Genomic DNA, 17060 nt, shown 5'->3' with positions numbered 1-17060 from the left:
TTGGATGCCTTATGTAAGGCCCTCATGACAGAAACATCCAAGTTAGCAGCCATGCTACTATTAGGTGAAGCAAGTTCCACCTCTATTTAACACATTTATTATTCATGACAAAACTTCTCAGTAATAAACTACAGGCCCAAAGCTGTATGAGTGACAGGCTGTACTCACCGTCATGGCAGTAAACTCTGGAGGATTGTCATTGACATCTGTCACTGTGATGATGGCCGTGGCTGTGTTTGAAAGGCCATATGTGGGATTGCCTTCCATGTCTGTGGCTTGAATGATTAACGTATACTGTTGCACTTTCTAAAAAGACATAAAGATAACTTAAATGAAACTAATTCCTCAAGAAGACATAACAGTTCTTCTGTAAATGGCTCTTTATAATTCAAGAAGAGTATAGCATCATTCATTCTGATTAACATGACTTAAAATATCCCAAGTGGAGTTTACTTTAACTTATGAAGCACAGGTCTGGTCCTTGTCTAGAGAGATTTAACTGTGTATATTCACCTCTCTGGCAGAAAGGAATGTACTGCAGATGTGTGAAATTCACAGCTAAGCTGAAACCTCCATCTGGTTCCAACTTTTGCCTTTCTTCACTTCATGAGATTGTGATCAAGCATTCATTTGGTTCGTATTTACTTTCTTGTATGTTAATTTCTACCCAGTTTAGGATACTAAAGACAATGAAAAATCTCAAGAGAGGGAGAAGAACACATACACAATTCACAAAGTATAGAAGCTTTCCTTTCATATATTCTTACATATATTCTATTGTAACAGGGTAGATGCAACATTTCCTCTTAAATTTCATTACTACGTATGATGCAAAACTATATAGAAGAGATATACGGTATTTATTGATTGATTGATTGATTGATTGATTGAGACAGAGTCTTGCTCTGTAGCCAGGCACCAGGCAGGAGTGCAGTGGTGCAATCTTGGTTCACTGCAACCTCTGCTTCCCGGGTTCAAGCAATTCTCCTGCCTCAGCCTCCCGAGCAGCTGGGACTACAGGCATGCGCCACCATGCCCAGCTAATTTTTGTATTTTAGTAAAGATGGGGTTTCACCATGTTGGCCAGGTTGATCTCGATCTCTTGACCTTGTGATCCACCCACCTTGGCCTCTCAAAGTGCTGGGATTACAGGCGTGAGCCACCATGCCTGGCACGATATACAGTATTCTTAAACAAAATAAAAACTTTAAGGGTTTATGTTTATTTCCATGGTCTTAAAGCATGGCATATATTTAACAATTGCATATTCAATGAATTAAGATTTCAGTATAACACTCATTGTGTCTACTGCTTTGACCTATAATGGATATAAATATTGATACATTTACACATACATGATTATTATTAGACAGGCATCTACTACTTTCAAATTCCAGGCTGACTGTTTTAAAACAGAGCTAAATTAACTTGTAATATAGCTAAGAGAAAATGCTGAGATTGAGAAGTCAGGCATTTGCTGACAAAGTTTTATATTAGGAAAACCTAACCGCAAACAGTATCTAAAATCATTTGGAATCTCTGTGGAAATTGGCACAGATAGATCAAAAATAGTGATCATTTTCATAAATGTTAACATTCTTGAACAACAACATTCACTACATACAAAAATAAACTGTCACTGCAAAGTGCAGCTTTTCCTGATTCTAAATATAGCTAACATTATGAATGGCCATTCTTAGGGGATTTCTGGAGCTTAGATAGAACAGACACAAATTGTAGCTTTTGATTTAGTTGTCAGAGGGAGGGGCAAAGAAAAGAAAGGAGCAGGAGGGAAAGCCAAACCACCCACATTAGATTCTAAGTCTCTGTCTGTCCACCCAAATGCCAATCTCAAGCAGTTATTTATTTCAGTTATTTTTTGTCTTCCCAAAAGAGAAAATGTCACACATTTTTGAATTAAAAACACACATATACACAAAGAAATAGTGTTGGTTGAGTCACTTAATTTTTCCTAACCCACACTACCTCACTATAATGTTAACATAGGCTATAATACTTCTTCAATTGGTTTCCTCCCCAATTAAAAATGTCACTTCAGCTTAATACTTTCATGGTTGGTGAGAGAATTTTGCAGGGCATTCAGTTCAGCCTCCCAGCTGAAAATCATGAAAATAAAAACTTTTATGACTTTTGAAATGTCAGTTTTGTTAGGTGCTATTTGCAGAAACAGATGAACATTCCCAAAAAGGGAGAAAGAAAGGAAGCTTAATTTTTAAGAAGTTAACTCACACGGATATTACATGAAGGTATAGTTCTTTCCTAATGTCTATTCTACAAAAATCTTTACAATTATGTAAGCGTAATATATCCAGTTGTCCACTGATCTGCAATATTGGAATTAGTAGCTAATACTTGAAATTTCTTATTGCTGCAAGCCAGTCTGGAAATTTTAAGTTACAAAAGGACATTTCTTATTTCTAAAGTACAATATCTCTTCAAATGAAAAAAAAAATCCACTTGGTAAATAAGATCTTCTCCATTTTAAAATGCCTGATCGGTAAAACGTTCTTATATTTAGTAAGTAAGCCTTGACAACCTCTGCTTTAGACCAATGAACTGCCTAATTTGGTCACTGGGCATCTGAGTCTGAATGACTGATATTTAGATTCCATAAGAATTGGACTTTCTACCCTCAAAGCTAATCAAGGGGATTCTGCTTGAAAACTTCTCCTCCCTTCCTGCTCTATACTGAATAAAATCCAAAGTCATCTGCTTGCTGTCAATCCTTACCTCTCTGAAACTCACCTATTTTACGAAAGTGATCCCTCCCATTCGCTGACCCGACGCCTGGAGCTGTTTTGCATTTATCTTCAAATGCCCTGTCACGATCCTATGTCATTTCATTTGGCACTGCCCTCTACCTAGACCAGTGGATGTTACCCAGAGTGAGCATTTTTGGTTGTCACAACTAAGGAGTGCTACCGGCATCTAATGTGTACAGACCAAGGATGCTGCTAAACATCCTATGATGCACAAGACTATGTCATAAGAAAGAATTATCCATGTAAAAATGTCATAGTGTCAGCCGGGTGCAGTGACTCACACCTGTAATCCCAGCACTTTGGGAGGCCGAGGTGGGTGGATCACCTGAGGTCATGAGTTCGAGACCAGCCTGGCTAACATGGTGAAAGTCCCATTTCTACTAAAAATACAAAAAATTAGCCAGGAGTGGTGGCACATGCCTGTAATCCCAGCTACTCGGGAGGCTGAGGCAGGAGAATCATTTGAACCCGGGAGGCGGAGGTTGGCAGTGAATCGAGATCATGCCATTGCACTCCAGCTTGGGCAACAAGAGCAAAACCCATCTCAAAAAAAAAAAAAAAAAAAAAAAAGAAAAGATCTAGTGTCCTGGTTGAGAAACCCTTGCCTAGAATACCATTCCCTTCATTCTGAGCCTGGCAAACATGTGGCTTAAAAGCCACTGTGGAGATGAGTTCTGAAAGTCCTTCAGAAAGGGCTGCTGGTGTCCTCACGACAGCGCCCTCACAACACACCCCATCACCGTTGATAGTTTATAGGGCTGTTATCATTCGTATGTCTGTATTTGCCTGCCTTACTGTGCATGTGTGTGCATGCAGGCAGACACGCAGACACACGCAGACACACACACACACACACACACACACACACACACACACGTGTTCCAAAAGCCCTTGCTTTGTTGATGCTCCTATCACTGGCATATGGCATAGGGCCTGACTCAGAGTAAGAGTTCTACAAATGCTTCTGATTTGGTGGATGGATGGGTGAATGCATAAGAAACTTTGGGCCTTGCATGATCTTATCTCAGGTAAAGAAAAAAAACCGTCTTTATATTCACATGGATAGCTATAATTTATTTATTTATTTATTACGCTATTTATGGGGGCATAAACTAGCTCACCTTTTCCCAAAACCACAGTGATTCATATACAATATTCTCAATTCTACCATTTCCTCATACCATGAGTCAGTTCCTACTTATCTTGACATTCATTTCCCTTGTTAAAGCTTAATTTATTGTAAAAGTCCCATAAATAGAAACCTAGCATCACTTATCATAAATATGACAGTAAAAAACACAATGAAATTCTTAGATTCTGGCAGTCTCTACTTGATGAAGTAGCATCTCAAAGGCTGTGTTCACTTGCTGTCCTAGAGGCTTCTCTGCATTTACCAATTAAAATCTTATGCACACCCAGCACCCTTTTGGAACACTGAACAAGAGTGATATTAGTGAATGAGGAGGTAAGAACATTCAGTCATTCATACAGCAGTCATTTGATGAATGTCTTCTAAATGCCAGGCAATGGAGTATTTACTTGGATAAAACAGTGACCAAAATGAGATATGGCCTTGCTTTCACTAAGTGATGGAGGCAGACAGTAACAGATCACAAGACCATATTAGAGCCACAAAATGCATGAGTGCAATTCCAGAAAGGGTACAAAGAAGTAATATGAAGAACCTTCAATAGTGCATACTATTAGGTTGTTGCAAAAGTAATTACTATAAGGACACGTGCACACAAATGTTCATTGCAGCACTGTTTACAATAGCAAAGACCTGGAACCAACCCAAATGTCCATCGACGATAGACTGGACAGGGAAAATGTGGCACATATACACCATGGAATATTATGCAGCTATCAAAAACGATGAGTTTGGGTCCTTTGTAGGGACATGGATGAACCTGGAAACCATCATTCTCAGCAAAGTGACAGAAGAGCAGAAGATCAAACACTGCATGTTCTCACTCATAGGCGGGTACTGAACAATGAGAACACATGGACACAGGGAGGGGAGCACTACACACTGGGGTCAGTTGTGGGGAAATAGGGGAGGGATGGTGGAGGGTGGGGAGCTGGGGAGAGATAGCAAGGGGAGAAATGCCAGATATAGGTGATGGGGAGGAAGGCAGCAAATCACACTGCCACGTGTGTACCTGTGCAACAATTTCGCATGTTCTTCACAAGTACCCCAAAACCTAAAATGCAATAAAATAAATAAATGGGGAAAAAAAAATGACAAAAGCCACAATTACTTTTGCATCAACCTAATAGTTTTCAAACCTGGAGGGTGGAACAAATCCATAAGGCATTTTTTTTGTTTGTTTGTTTTTTGGTAAAAAGAGAAGAACTTGATGACTAAACAGATTGTGGGTTGAGAGCCAACCAGGCATGGTAAAGGCAATTAAACTATAACCTTGGGAGACTTGGGATAAGATCCTGGTCACGTGAAATAGGAAATTCATCATAAATCACAGATTTCAGGAGATGACAGGTTTGCCTCTAGATAAACTGGGTTGGGGGCAGACAGCTGAATAATAATGTCACTGAAACGCAGGAGGAAGTGTAGATTTGTGACTCTGTTCAAATTCTTAACTGCTATGCCCCCAGTCCCCTTATCTGTGAAATGGAACTGAAAGCACAATCTACCTTATAAATGTGTAGTCTAACTTTCTTTTTTTTTTTTTTGTATACTTACTATAATGCTGGCACTGTTCCAAGGGCCTTGATTTAAAAAAAAAAAAAAAAAAAAAAAAAAGAAGAAGGTACTTTTATTGAGTTTGACACTATGTCCCTGGTACAGTGCTATGCCTCATTTAGTCCTCACAATAACCCGATGAAGCAGATGGAGTTTTGAATCCCCATTTTACAGATGAGGAAACAGGTTTAGGAAGGTAAGGAAACCTGCTATGGACACCTAGCCATAAGAGGCAGAGACTAGTCAGGCACGGTGGCTCACATCTGTAATCCCAGCACTTGGGAAGCTGAGGTGGACGGATCACCTGAGGTCGGGAGTTCAAGACTAACCTGACCAACATGGAGAAACCCCATCTCAACTAAAAATACAAAAGTAGCTGGGAGTGCTGGCACATGCCTGTAATCCCAGCTGTTCCGGGGGCTGAGGCAGGATAATTGCTTGAACCTGGGAGGCAGAGGTTGTGGTGAGCTGAGATGGGACTACTGCACTTCAGCCTGGGCAACAAAAATGAAACTCTGTCTCAAAAGAAAAAAAAAGAAGAAGAAGACACTAGACCTGAACTCAGGTCTAAGTCAAGAATCTGTACCATTAATCAATCCACTATGTGAGTGCCCTCTAAGGCTGTCAGAGTATTGCGCATGTGTAGCATGTGCACAGGTCAAGTGCGGGAAAGGGCTTCAAGTGGATAAGGAAGGAGTGGAGGTATTTTTTATATGTTTGCTTTTGAGACAGAGTCTCACTCTGTCACACAGGCTGGACTGTAGCGGTGCAATTACGGCTCACTGAAGCCTTGACCATCCAGACTCCGGTGATAGGTGATCCTCCCACCTGAGCCTCCTGAGTAGCAGGATTACAGGCATACACCACCACAGTTGGCTAATATTTTATATTTTTAGTAGAGATGGGGTTTCACCATGTTGCCGAGGCTGGTCTCAAACTCCTGGGCTCAAGTGATCTGCCTGCCTTGAGTACAGGCTGCCCCTTCGAGAAGACTGGTGTAGAACTCAGGGAAAGTAGAGTAAATTAAACATTTCTTTAAGGTTCATGTTCAGGGTAGAGACAAGAAACATCTGCCCCAATGGATGCTGAGAATGGGAATCTAGAAATACTTTCTATGTAATGTAGTCTATATAGAGGTACACAGACACTACTGTGGGTGTTCAGAGAAGGGATTGAGAACTGGCTCTCAGAGGGTATTAGCCTGTTATGTAGGAAAAGAATATTTAGGCAGAGGAAACAGGAACAGAAGAATAGGAAACTTCCCATTTTCATAAGGACTGTGTGTGCTTCAATTAGTGGTTGGCCATCATTTGTATGTGAAAGGCAGGAATTCTCGTGGGTTAGGTTAAAGATGGTTTTGGGACCAAGGTCACAAAGGATCTGGAATGCCCTATTCAAAAGATCTGACTTCATCCTATAAGGCTTGGAGAGCTATGTTACCACTGTGGAGACCCAGTATGTTTGCAGATTATGAAGAAACCTGTAGAGAAAGGAAGACTCAAAACACAGCCGAAGACAAGAGAATACCTCTTTAGGATGCAACTAGGAGTTGAAGGCACAAACAGAAAGATTAGGCTTGGAAAACAGGAAGTATTTCTTTCATCTTATGAAGTGGAGTATAGGTGATAGATAGTGCTCAACCAGGAGATGCTCCTGCTGCCATTTATGATGGCGATGGGGAAAACCACAGCTCAGATTTATTGGGCACTGTGCTGAAGTCTTTTTTAAATGCTTTTTAGTTTTTTAATATTTATACATTTTTTTGAGACAGGGTGATATGGTTTGGCTCTGTGTCCCCACTGAAATCTCACCTTGACTTGTAATCCTCATAATCCCCATGTGTCAAGGTTGAAACTGGGTGGAGGTGACTGAATCATGGGCGCAGTTTCTCCCATGCTCTTCTCATGATAATGAGTGAGTCTCACGAGATCTGATGGTTTTATAAGTATCTGGCATTTCCCCTGGTTGTACTTTTCATTTCTCTCCTTCCACCCTGTGAAGAAGTGCCTTCTGCCATGATTGTGGACTTCCTGAGGCCTCTCCAGCCATGCAGAACTGTGAGTCAATTAAATCTCTTTTCTTTATAAATTATCCAGTCTCGGGTATTTCTTCATAGCGGTGTGAGAACGGACTAATACACAAGGCCTCACTCTGTCACTCAGGCTGCAGTGCAGTGGTGCAATCATGGCTCCCTGCAGCCTTGACCTCCTAGGCTCACGTGATTCTCCCACTCAGCCTCCCAAGTGGCTGGGGCTACAGGTACACACCGCCATGCCCAGCTAATTTTTGTGTTTTTTTGTAGAGATGGGGTTTCGCTATGTTGTCCAGGCAGATCTTGAACTACTGAGCTCAAGTCATCTACCCACTTTGACCTACCAAAGTGCTGTGATTACAGACATGAGCCTGGCCTGAATGCTTTGTGTCATGTTAGACAATCTTTAAAACTACTCTAAGAGGTAAGTAATATTATTATCCCCATTTACAGAAGCAGGAGCTGAGGTTTCAGATTAATACACTGTATTTTTCAGGTTAATACACTGAAAGTCAAATATCCCATAATAAGCAGAGCCAGAGTTTAAACCTGGGGGGAGCAGGGGTGAATCATCAGCAGTCCTGCACAAAAAGGGTGAAAATGGACATGAAGTGAAAAGGCCAGGGATACCACCAGCAAGTAATGTCACAAGAGGACAGACAGGAATAAACCCTTAAGACTGGGTAATGTGGCAAATACATCTTTAGGTCTGCAGAAGCTGAAGAATTAAAACTGAATTTTTAAAACCTGAAGATTAAAGAAAAATAAAAAGCTGAATCTCAGTAAACATTTCAATGCTTAGGAGTTCAATCATTTAAAGGTGTCATACATCCTGAGAGAACCAGAACAAACACTACTTTTGACAGAAAGGAAACTGTGAATCCTAATAGAAATAAAAGAATTTCAAGCCTGCACGAGGACTGAAAAAGTGAAAGTAATTTATCCCCAGCCTCAGGAAGAATTATCATAAACCATCCAAGATAGATACATTTTTTCTATGTTAAATGACTTTCAGAAAAGGAAGGTTTTCCATAATTTTCCCTAGTAACTCACTGTTGTGTTTAATAATTTCTCTGTCAAGAAGCTATTTCTCATACTGTATCTAACCCATAATTCTACAGTTTCAAATCCATATCCACATTACTTTCATCAAGGGTTACTGAATAGCTTCTCTATCCACTGGAAGATAAACTTAACAACGATCATGGCCTCACTTCAGGCTTTCATCCTTTAAACGAAATACAGTCTCTTTGATTTTTAAACATGGTTGGTCTGTTTTAGTAAAAAGTATCTTTAATTTTCCATGCCTCTTTCTTGCCATAAAACAGCCAATCTGAATGAGACAGGAATATTACCATATGAAAACAGGATAAAGTCTCATTTTTGTATCTCACAATGACAACGTGAATGAAAGAGAAATATTAGGATTGTGAAATGAGCTAAATCTACTTGGTATATGAGCAACCTGGCACTCAAGAAAGAATACTGAAAATTAACCCATAGTCTCAAACAAATTATGGCATTCATGCTGAGTTTATCAGCATACAAAAATAGTATTTCATATAGTAATGAAGAGGTAAAAATATATACATGTTTCAAATATTACTGAACTAAAAGTACTACTTAAAAAACAAAACTGATTTCAACAATCTCTGATGCAAATCATTTCTAGAAAAAGAACTGTTGATGCCTACAAGTTAATAGGTACAATGTCACAGGCATACACTAACTCCTAAGTAAGGCTCTCAGCTCAGAATAAAGTAATCTTTATTGGTTTGTATTGCTTTATTGTAGTGCTTCTAGCACTATTTTGTGTATATAATTAATTGCAATAGTAATGTTTTCTTCTATTAAATTCAATTGAATGCTTCTACGGTAAATAAAGTGTCAAAAAACATGCACTTCTAAAATCCCTGTCAATGATATTTTGTTGCAGTGGGTATAATGTCTCTTTTTGACATACATAATCTTAAGTCTCATTACAATAAAAGCTGGCTCAGCCAGAAATCTACAAAGTACAGATCTCTCTCTGAGCCAGCACTTTGATATTTCACTCAAACAATGATTACACATGGTCAAAATAATGATCTTGAGAATCTGTAAGAAAATGGTCAGGACAGAATCAAGAAATGATAAAAAAGTTTCACTAGGACTGGGGTTTTCAGGAAAGAATATGAGAAGCGATTGAATCAGAACCTGAAGAACTGGAAGATTCAAGATCAAGAAAAAGGTGCAAGGCAGGCCTGGCAGAGGGATCACATGTACGAAAACACAGAGGTATGCAGGAGCACAGTGGGTCAAGGCCTATAACATTGAGATGACCCACCTGGAATTAACAGAAGTACCCATTCCCTCTCAGACTGTGATACTACATAGCATTTCAACGTCTTCAACACTGCATACATTTTCAACAAAATGTTATGTCAGAAATGTGTTTCTCTGCATTTCTAACTGTAAATAATTGTCAGTGGAATTAATGCAGTTACTACTGCTCAAACCTTTTAAGTAAATCAATCGTAGAGTTAAGGGGTTAGTTCTAATAAAGGAGATTATCTACTATACACTCTATCAGCCTATTCACAAAGTCTACAAAAAAACAAATCACATACATGTTATTTGTAGCCTCTTAGTAACACAAGCGTTAACAATTATCCTAAGTTTGTGTACAAATTATTTGGCTATGATTTTTAATTCCTCACAAAAACCTTGGACTATAAAGGAAAACTGAGGAAATGTTAAAACATTTAAAAAATTAAATACCAGAGAATATTGCTTAGTCAGTACCACACTGAACACTACCTAGGCTAGCACTGATTTATCCAGTACATATATATAATTTAACCAATCTGAAGCTCTGCAGAAAAATATACAACAGATTACTTAATGCAAATGATTAGCATTTGAATAATACTGTGAGTATATTGTGATCTGGAGATAAAGCGTATGTGATATTGTGCACTGTTAAGATTAAAAGCAAATGCAAATAGAGTTTTTGGTTGGCTTACTTCTCGATCAAGTCCAGCTGCCACTGTGATAATGTCACCGGTCTCATTGTTGATTGTAAACATGTTGGGTGAAGGGGTGCTTGGAGCCTGAGACAGGATTCTGTACCTTAACATCCCATTGAGGGCATTGGGATCATCAGCATCGATTGCTGTTACAGTCATCACGTATGTTCCTAGAGACGGTACATGGAAAATGAAAGGTTACCCTTCATTCCAGTGTCCCCAAAAGAGAAGGTATATTTATTGTTTTGATATATATTTTCACTTTTTAAAAACAAATATTTAAAGTCGTTAGGCTTGATTAAAAATGCTACTGATAAGACCAGTACTTATTTCAAAAAAGATGAAACCTGATCTGGATCCTTGAACGAAAAATTATACAACATACATCTTTATAAAAACTCAATTTTTCCATAACTTAGAAGATAAATTCACTTTATGATTTCAAAAAGGCTCATTTTAGACCTTAATTTATATAAAATGCAAATAATGGGTAATACAGATACCATTAGAAACATAATTTATTGTCGCTGATCTTCCCTGTCATCTTTCCTTCCGTTATGCAATAAAGTCTAAAATAACATGCTGAGTATGATTCTCCTCAGTGCCTGAGTCACTTTCCGAATGCAGGCTGTGTGCAGAACGTGGCACACTCCATTTCCTCAGGTCATAAAGAACCATTTCATGCATTGCTGTTTTGGTACATTGCATAGAGATTTGGCATTGTGGTTCATTATTTCCTCAGTGATTAAAAGCACATTGTAACCAACTTAGAGGCTTCAATTTATTAGATATTTTGGGAAAGAAATCTTCAAAGCCTCTGTATCAAATTCATTCAAACTAGCTAGACAAACTAATTTAGAAGTAGAGTGAGAAGTAGTTACTGTGTAGAATGGTTTGTTCTGTGGGATCCTTTTAAGAACTGAATTATGAGATGTTTATCTCCAGTCCATCTTCCTTTTGAATATTCAAGTTCAATTCTACCTTACAGCCTGTTTACATTGGCTATAATCTCTCCATTGTATAGCTTGGGTTCTGAACTAACCATACTTTGGTAATATTCAAATCTTGTTTCAGAACTTGTCCCTTTAAACAATTTATCTGTTTTGATTGTGTGTCATTCCTATACTCTTATTTTTTCAAAACCTTCACCGTGTACTTGCTTGTGTGTTTTATATTTCTTTCCCCTACTAGTATTTAAGCTCCAACAGGGCAGGAGCTAGCTTGTCACCACTGTATCCACAGTGTCAGAACAGGGCCTATCACATAGCACATGCTTCATAAACATTTGCTGAATGAATGAATAAATCATTAGAATAAAAAGGTATGTTTCAGAAGTGTGAGCCAAAATATAGATCACAACACAGTTTAACTCAAGATTAATCACAAATCTTGCTTAGAAGGCTGTTTTCAAACTTATAGAACTACGGGAAATATACTCACAATATGTCTACTTCTAGCAATAGCTGAGTCTTTTATTTATGGGTGGCTCATATGGAAATTCATGGTAAAATGTGTAATAAATATAGCTTTAGTGGCTCATTTTAAACAATTTTTGTGAAACTATTCTTGTAACGTTTAAAATAATAGAGAAAAAAAAAGAAAATAATATTTAAAAATTTCCACATTCCCAAAAGCCCAATGTTTGTTTTCTTTGGAATATTTGTATAAGACTTGTGTTTTAGTAAGGAAATGCTGAATTTGCTTCAGTTTTACTGTATTTTAAAATACTGAAAAAAGCTACTCTGACGATATGACTTAGAAGGAGTCACAGATGGCTGAACTTCCTGCACAGCCCCTGGCCTCCCTCCAGCTGCCCCCACCCTACCCCTACATCTTTTCTGAAGAGGCACATATATGCACTTGGACCAAGAAAATGTATGCATCTGAGGCATCATTGGTTATATCTATACACTGACTTATGCATACAGGAGTTGCATAAACTGTATAGATGACAAAGGTATTATGCAGCACAATTTTAAATGCTGAGGCTTTTAAAAATACAAAACAAAAATACAATAGCTAATTAAATCTCTCTGCACACCATGTCATCTCAGGAAGCTTGGTCAAACACTTACTTTTACCATCCCTAGACCAACTGATTATCTTGTCCACTGGTTTTCTAGGCCTAAACAGGCCGTTCCGACCTGGCTATTCTACAGTGACTGAAGTGTGTCATGTTTTTAAGACAAGAATCTAAAATCTTAGCCAAATACCACTTCACAATGTTGAGTGGCTTTCCAAAAGAGCTATTTCTAGGCCAGGGCCATTTTCCATTGTGCTGGTTGAAGGGACAGGGTTGCAGGGGATGTGCTGGCCACCCTGAAAGTAACTGTCCTGTGGAGCTAGAGGGCAGCAATCACAGCTGTCACCAAGCCCCTTCCAGGCTTTAGGTCTGGCTTCGCCTCCTAGTCCCAGGAACGTCAGGTATCTTTAAGGCTTTCCCAATGTGTTTAATTGCTGCTGTGTCTCATACAGTCCCATCTGTATTTTATAAACACAAAGCTTCTCATATTCTGGGACTTGCTTTCAAGCTTCACTGTCTGGATCAACTAAAGCAGAATGAAAGGATCCTATGTATTCCACAGGACAGAATCAAATACTGTAGTGCGTATCTTTTCAAAGGTGGGAAAAATCATCATGGGCAATAAGGAGGATTTTTTTTGTTTTGTTTTTCTCTCTTCAGTTTTTCCCTAAGTTACCTTCCTTCTTTCCCAAAAGCATTATGAATAAAAAAAAGATCCAAAAAGGCTCAAATGATTTCTCCATTTCTTGTTCATATAACAGGGCTGGTTATACTATACTTTCCTCAAGTCATCTTCAAATTATCTTTACACTTACCAGGCTTTGATCCCTCAGGAACTGTCCCATTCCAAACCTGGTGTAAGAACTCAGGTCTGTTGTCATTCATGTCAATAACATTGATGACAATGTCAATGGGGTTCTCCACTTGATTTCCATTAATATCTACTGCATGTGCCCTCAACTGCAAAAGTAATTAGAAAACAAAACTATTTAACAGATTTATGTCTGTAAGAGGATATATACACAATTATAAGGCTACTAAAATAGCAAGAATAAACTCACAGCTGAAAAACAAAAGCTATTCTTCCTATCAAAATTGAATTTATGCCAAGTCCATATAATTAGGATAGATACTGTAGCAAAGAGCCATCGTTTTCTATATGCTAGGCATTGTTCTCAGAGCACAATGGATTTTTTTTTGAGACAGAGTCTTGCTCTGTCACCAAGGCTGGAGTGCAATGGCATGACCTCGGCTCACTGCAACCTCTGCCTCTTGGGTTCAAGAGATTCTCATGCCTCAGCCTCCCGAGTAGCTGGGATTACAGGCACCCAACCACCACGCCCCGCTAATTTTTTCGTATTTTTAGTAAAGGGCGTTTCTGTCTCTACTAAACAGAGTAGAGAGTTACTAATAGAGTAACGAAATTTTAGGCAATTTCACTTCTTTCTTTGTTGTGTGGGCACTATTTGTTTTTCTATCAGGGCATTTATCAATTTTATAAAAACAATAAAATTATTAAACTAAAAGACTACAGATGCAATTCTTAAAACTCAGTATCAAGGCCTTCAGACCGACATAAGACAAAATGGTAAACTCTGTAGACATTCAGAGGAAGTGTTAATACATAGATTTATCAACTGGTTGGAATCTTACATGAAACCGGGCTATCTGCTCGCGATCCAGGGGCTTTGTCACTGACAGCTGACCCGAGATGGGGTTGATAATGAAGATACCAGTTGGAGGCTGGTCAGCTCCTGGCCCAGTTACGCTGTACCGCAGTGAAAGGTTTTTATCTCTATCAGACCTGATCTGAGGATCAAGAAAACAATCACATTAAGTCACAGACTAAATGAGCTCATTACCAGAGATGGGGCACATCACACTTCATGCCCTTTTTCAGCTATAAACTTAACAACATCTCTTCCCAGAAAATCACTGAAACTCTCCTAGTGCCTGTTCTTCCTCTGCTTCTTGGTGACGGGCTTCAAAAGAGATGTCATCTAACACCAGAAAGACTGGACGCAACATTAACATCTAAAAGAAGACTCACTAGGAGCAGGGCAAAAGTTCCAAATCTGCAAGTGTCAGTTTAATTTAAACAATCAAACTCTGTCCTGGGAGTTTCTAGGTTAGATGATTTACATAGTAACAGGTGTCCAATTTCATTAAAATAAACATTGTTTACATTCTTGCATCAGTAACAGCAAGAATGAATTATCTCTCCATAGTGTGAAATATCCTCAAATGGAACTCTAATAAAGTTATGGTTGAGCCTGAATGTCAGATTTCTGTATTTGCATTGTACTAACACTGTTCACTGCAACACAAGCTTTCCACATCATTTTAAAGTGACACCTGACATTTTCATTAATAATAAAGCACAAAAGAAAGCATTTTAAAATATATTTTTATGCTTGCAAACATTATACCATTTATAGGCTCACTGCCTTCTCCAAGTACAACTACTCTCAGGAAAATTAAGTCAATGTATGTGCAGTCACCAGAGACAGAACAGGCTATGAAAGGGATGAAGGGAGGGAGGCGCAGAGAAATAATAAGAGATCCTTATGTATTAGGTACTTCCACTTAATCTATCAATAAAATCTAGTTGTTTTTCTTTTAGGTTAAAGCAAAATTCTCTTTTCTCTCAAACTTCTTTAAAGCAGAAAAAGAAAGAGTATCTTCATTTCAGTTACATTCATTGTCAAACTTAATTATAATGTACATTTGGACGGAATATACAACATAAGTAAGTGGCTTATTTTTTAAAAAAAAGTTTCAGTAAGTATGTGTTGGAATGCTAAAATAATCATAAACAGAAACATTTGTATTTTAATAAATGGCAATACAACCTTGTCTTACCATCCTTTTCTAATAAATAATGGGTTGTTAAGTTTACTAAAGTGCAAAAATATCTACATTTTTCTTTTTGTAGCTGACGGTATGTACCTAGAGTAAATAAAAAAACTTAGATTTGAAAGCCTATGATTTTACATTGCCCTGGGAATTCTGTTAATGGTATCAGAGGTCCTTCTCTTCTTTAAAAAACTCTCAAATGCATTTGCTGCTGGCATTTTTAATAATGATGGCCCTTTATTTTTTGTGTGGCCCAAAAACCATCTGCAGAGGGCAAAGATCATCACAGAGAGCCCAGCTTTCAGACAGGGAAGCTTAGGGGTGTGTGTGTTGTGAGGGCAGAAATGGTATGGAATGTGTCTTGGCTTTAGGGCTTGTGTAGTCACAAACTGAACAAGCTTTCTAATCCACAGTGTACAGGACCTACAAGAGAGCTCTGCTTATAAATAATCTGAGAGGTAGCAAAGAAAATGAGAAGAGGCTTTCTCAACATTATAGAAATTCTAACTATACAGAAAAACACTTTTAGTATATACATGTCATAAACTCTACTTCGTTAAAAACAAAATAGAAATATTTCTAATATACACTTGCCTCATGCTATGAAAACAGTTAAAATTGTGCCACCTTACCCTGACAAGCTCTTGAGGAAAAGGTCCCCTGGAGTTTTCTGGCAAGTTGATTGGAGGGATGACCCAGTCTCTTTTCTGCCTTTGTAGGTGGCCACTGTGCTTACCCAATTGTCTTGGGAATACTATTTCTTCAACTTCTGGTGACTCCTTTATATTAAAACATAACAAGAAATTCCTGAGTACTAAGAAAAACATTTTCTGAAAGTACATCAATATTACTGAATACCTGAAAGCATGGGAATCACAGTTTATTATGAACAAAAGCAAGTCTGGAGGCCCTTTTCTCTGGCCCCCTATTAAAATAACAGAAAACACTATAAAATTTTTGGGTTACACTCTATCTGAAAAATTGAATTCTAAACAATTTATTATACGGCTACAGCTGTGTAAACTATTTGCAGTTTCTATAAACCTTCTTAGATAGTAGTTAATATTGAGCAAAATTTAATAGTACCCTTTTATATATTTCTCATTAGTTTAAACCACAGTTCAGGTAATGTGCTACTGTACATTAAATTTAGATCTTGATGTGCTAAAATATAATTTGAATTCCAAGAGAAGTTTAATACATATTGCTAAGGAATGTCTCAAATATTTATGACCCTATTAAATCCCACAGAATTAATGCTGTAATTATTCTAAACCTATGTCAGCCATGATGGATGCTGTAGATGACCCACTTTGCACATTAGGTATTAATCTCTGCTGGATGTCAACATTTTCTTCTGTTTCTCCCTCTATCTGTAGACATTTTAGCCATTAGCCCTTGCTGCTTCAGTGCAAATATCCAAGCTAGTTTGCTGAAACATAGCAAATCAACAACAAAAGCATCTTTTCACTCCATTAGTTACTGGTTTTTCACTTTACATTACCCAAATGACATGACTTCCTTGAACAGTTAATAGATTAACAAATTAACTTTCACATAATAAAACCACAGCACTGAAATAAGAGAAAAATGATATATTTTCCTCTGATACATTATTCATGTTTGATTGTGAGTATATTACATTTACAATTAA

The 17060-nt window shown here is 38.0% G+C and overlaps 1 protein-coding gene across 3 annotated transcripts in view; it reads right to left on the bottom strand.

Annotated features, from left to right (window-relative positions):
- Positions 1-17060, bottom strand: part of CDH2 (cadherin 2) — a 236110-nt gene that overhangs the window by 42037 nt on the left and 177013 nt on the right. For all 3 annotated transcript variants that reach the window (XM_032293129.1, XM_032293132.1, XM_032293130.1), the window contains 5 exons: positions 16039-16185; positions 14204-14359; positions 13366-13510; positions 10525-10697; positions 169-306 (listed from right to left, as the gene is read on the bottom strand). In XM_032293129.1, the coding sequence (XP_032149020.1) occupies positions 169-306; positions 10525-10697; positions 13366-13510; positions 14204-14359; positions 16039-16185 (759 nt within the window). The remainder of the gene's footprint in view (positions 1-168; positions 307-10524; positions 10698-13365; positions 13511-14203; positions 14360-16038; positions 16186-17060) is intronic.

The sequence above is a fragment of the Sapajus apella genome, unplaced genomic scaffold, assembly GCF_009761245.1.
Source record: "Sapajus apella isolate SASKATOON/1434 unplaced genomic scaffold, GSC_monkey_1.0 scaffold29, whole genome shotgun sequence".
Taxonomy (NCBI): domain Eukaryota; kingdom Metazoa; phylum Chordata; class Mammalia; order Primates; family Cebidae; genus Sapajus; species Sapajus apella.
Note: the sequence above shows the minus strand (reverse complement) of the source record. Positions and strands in the feature narration are given on the sequence as shown.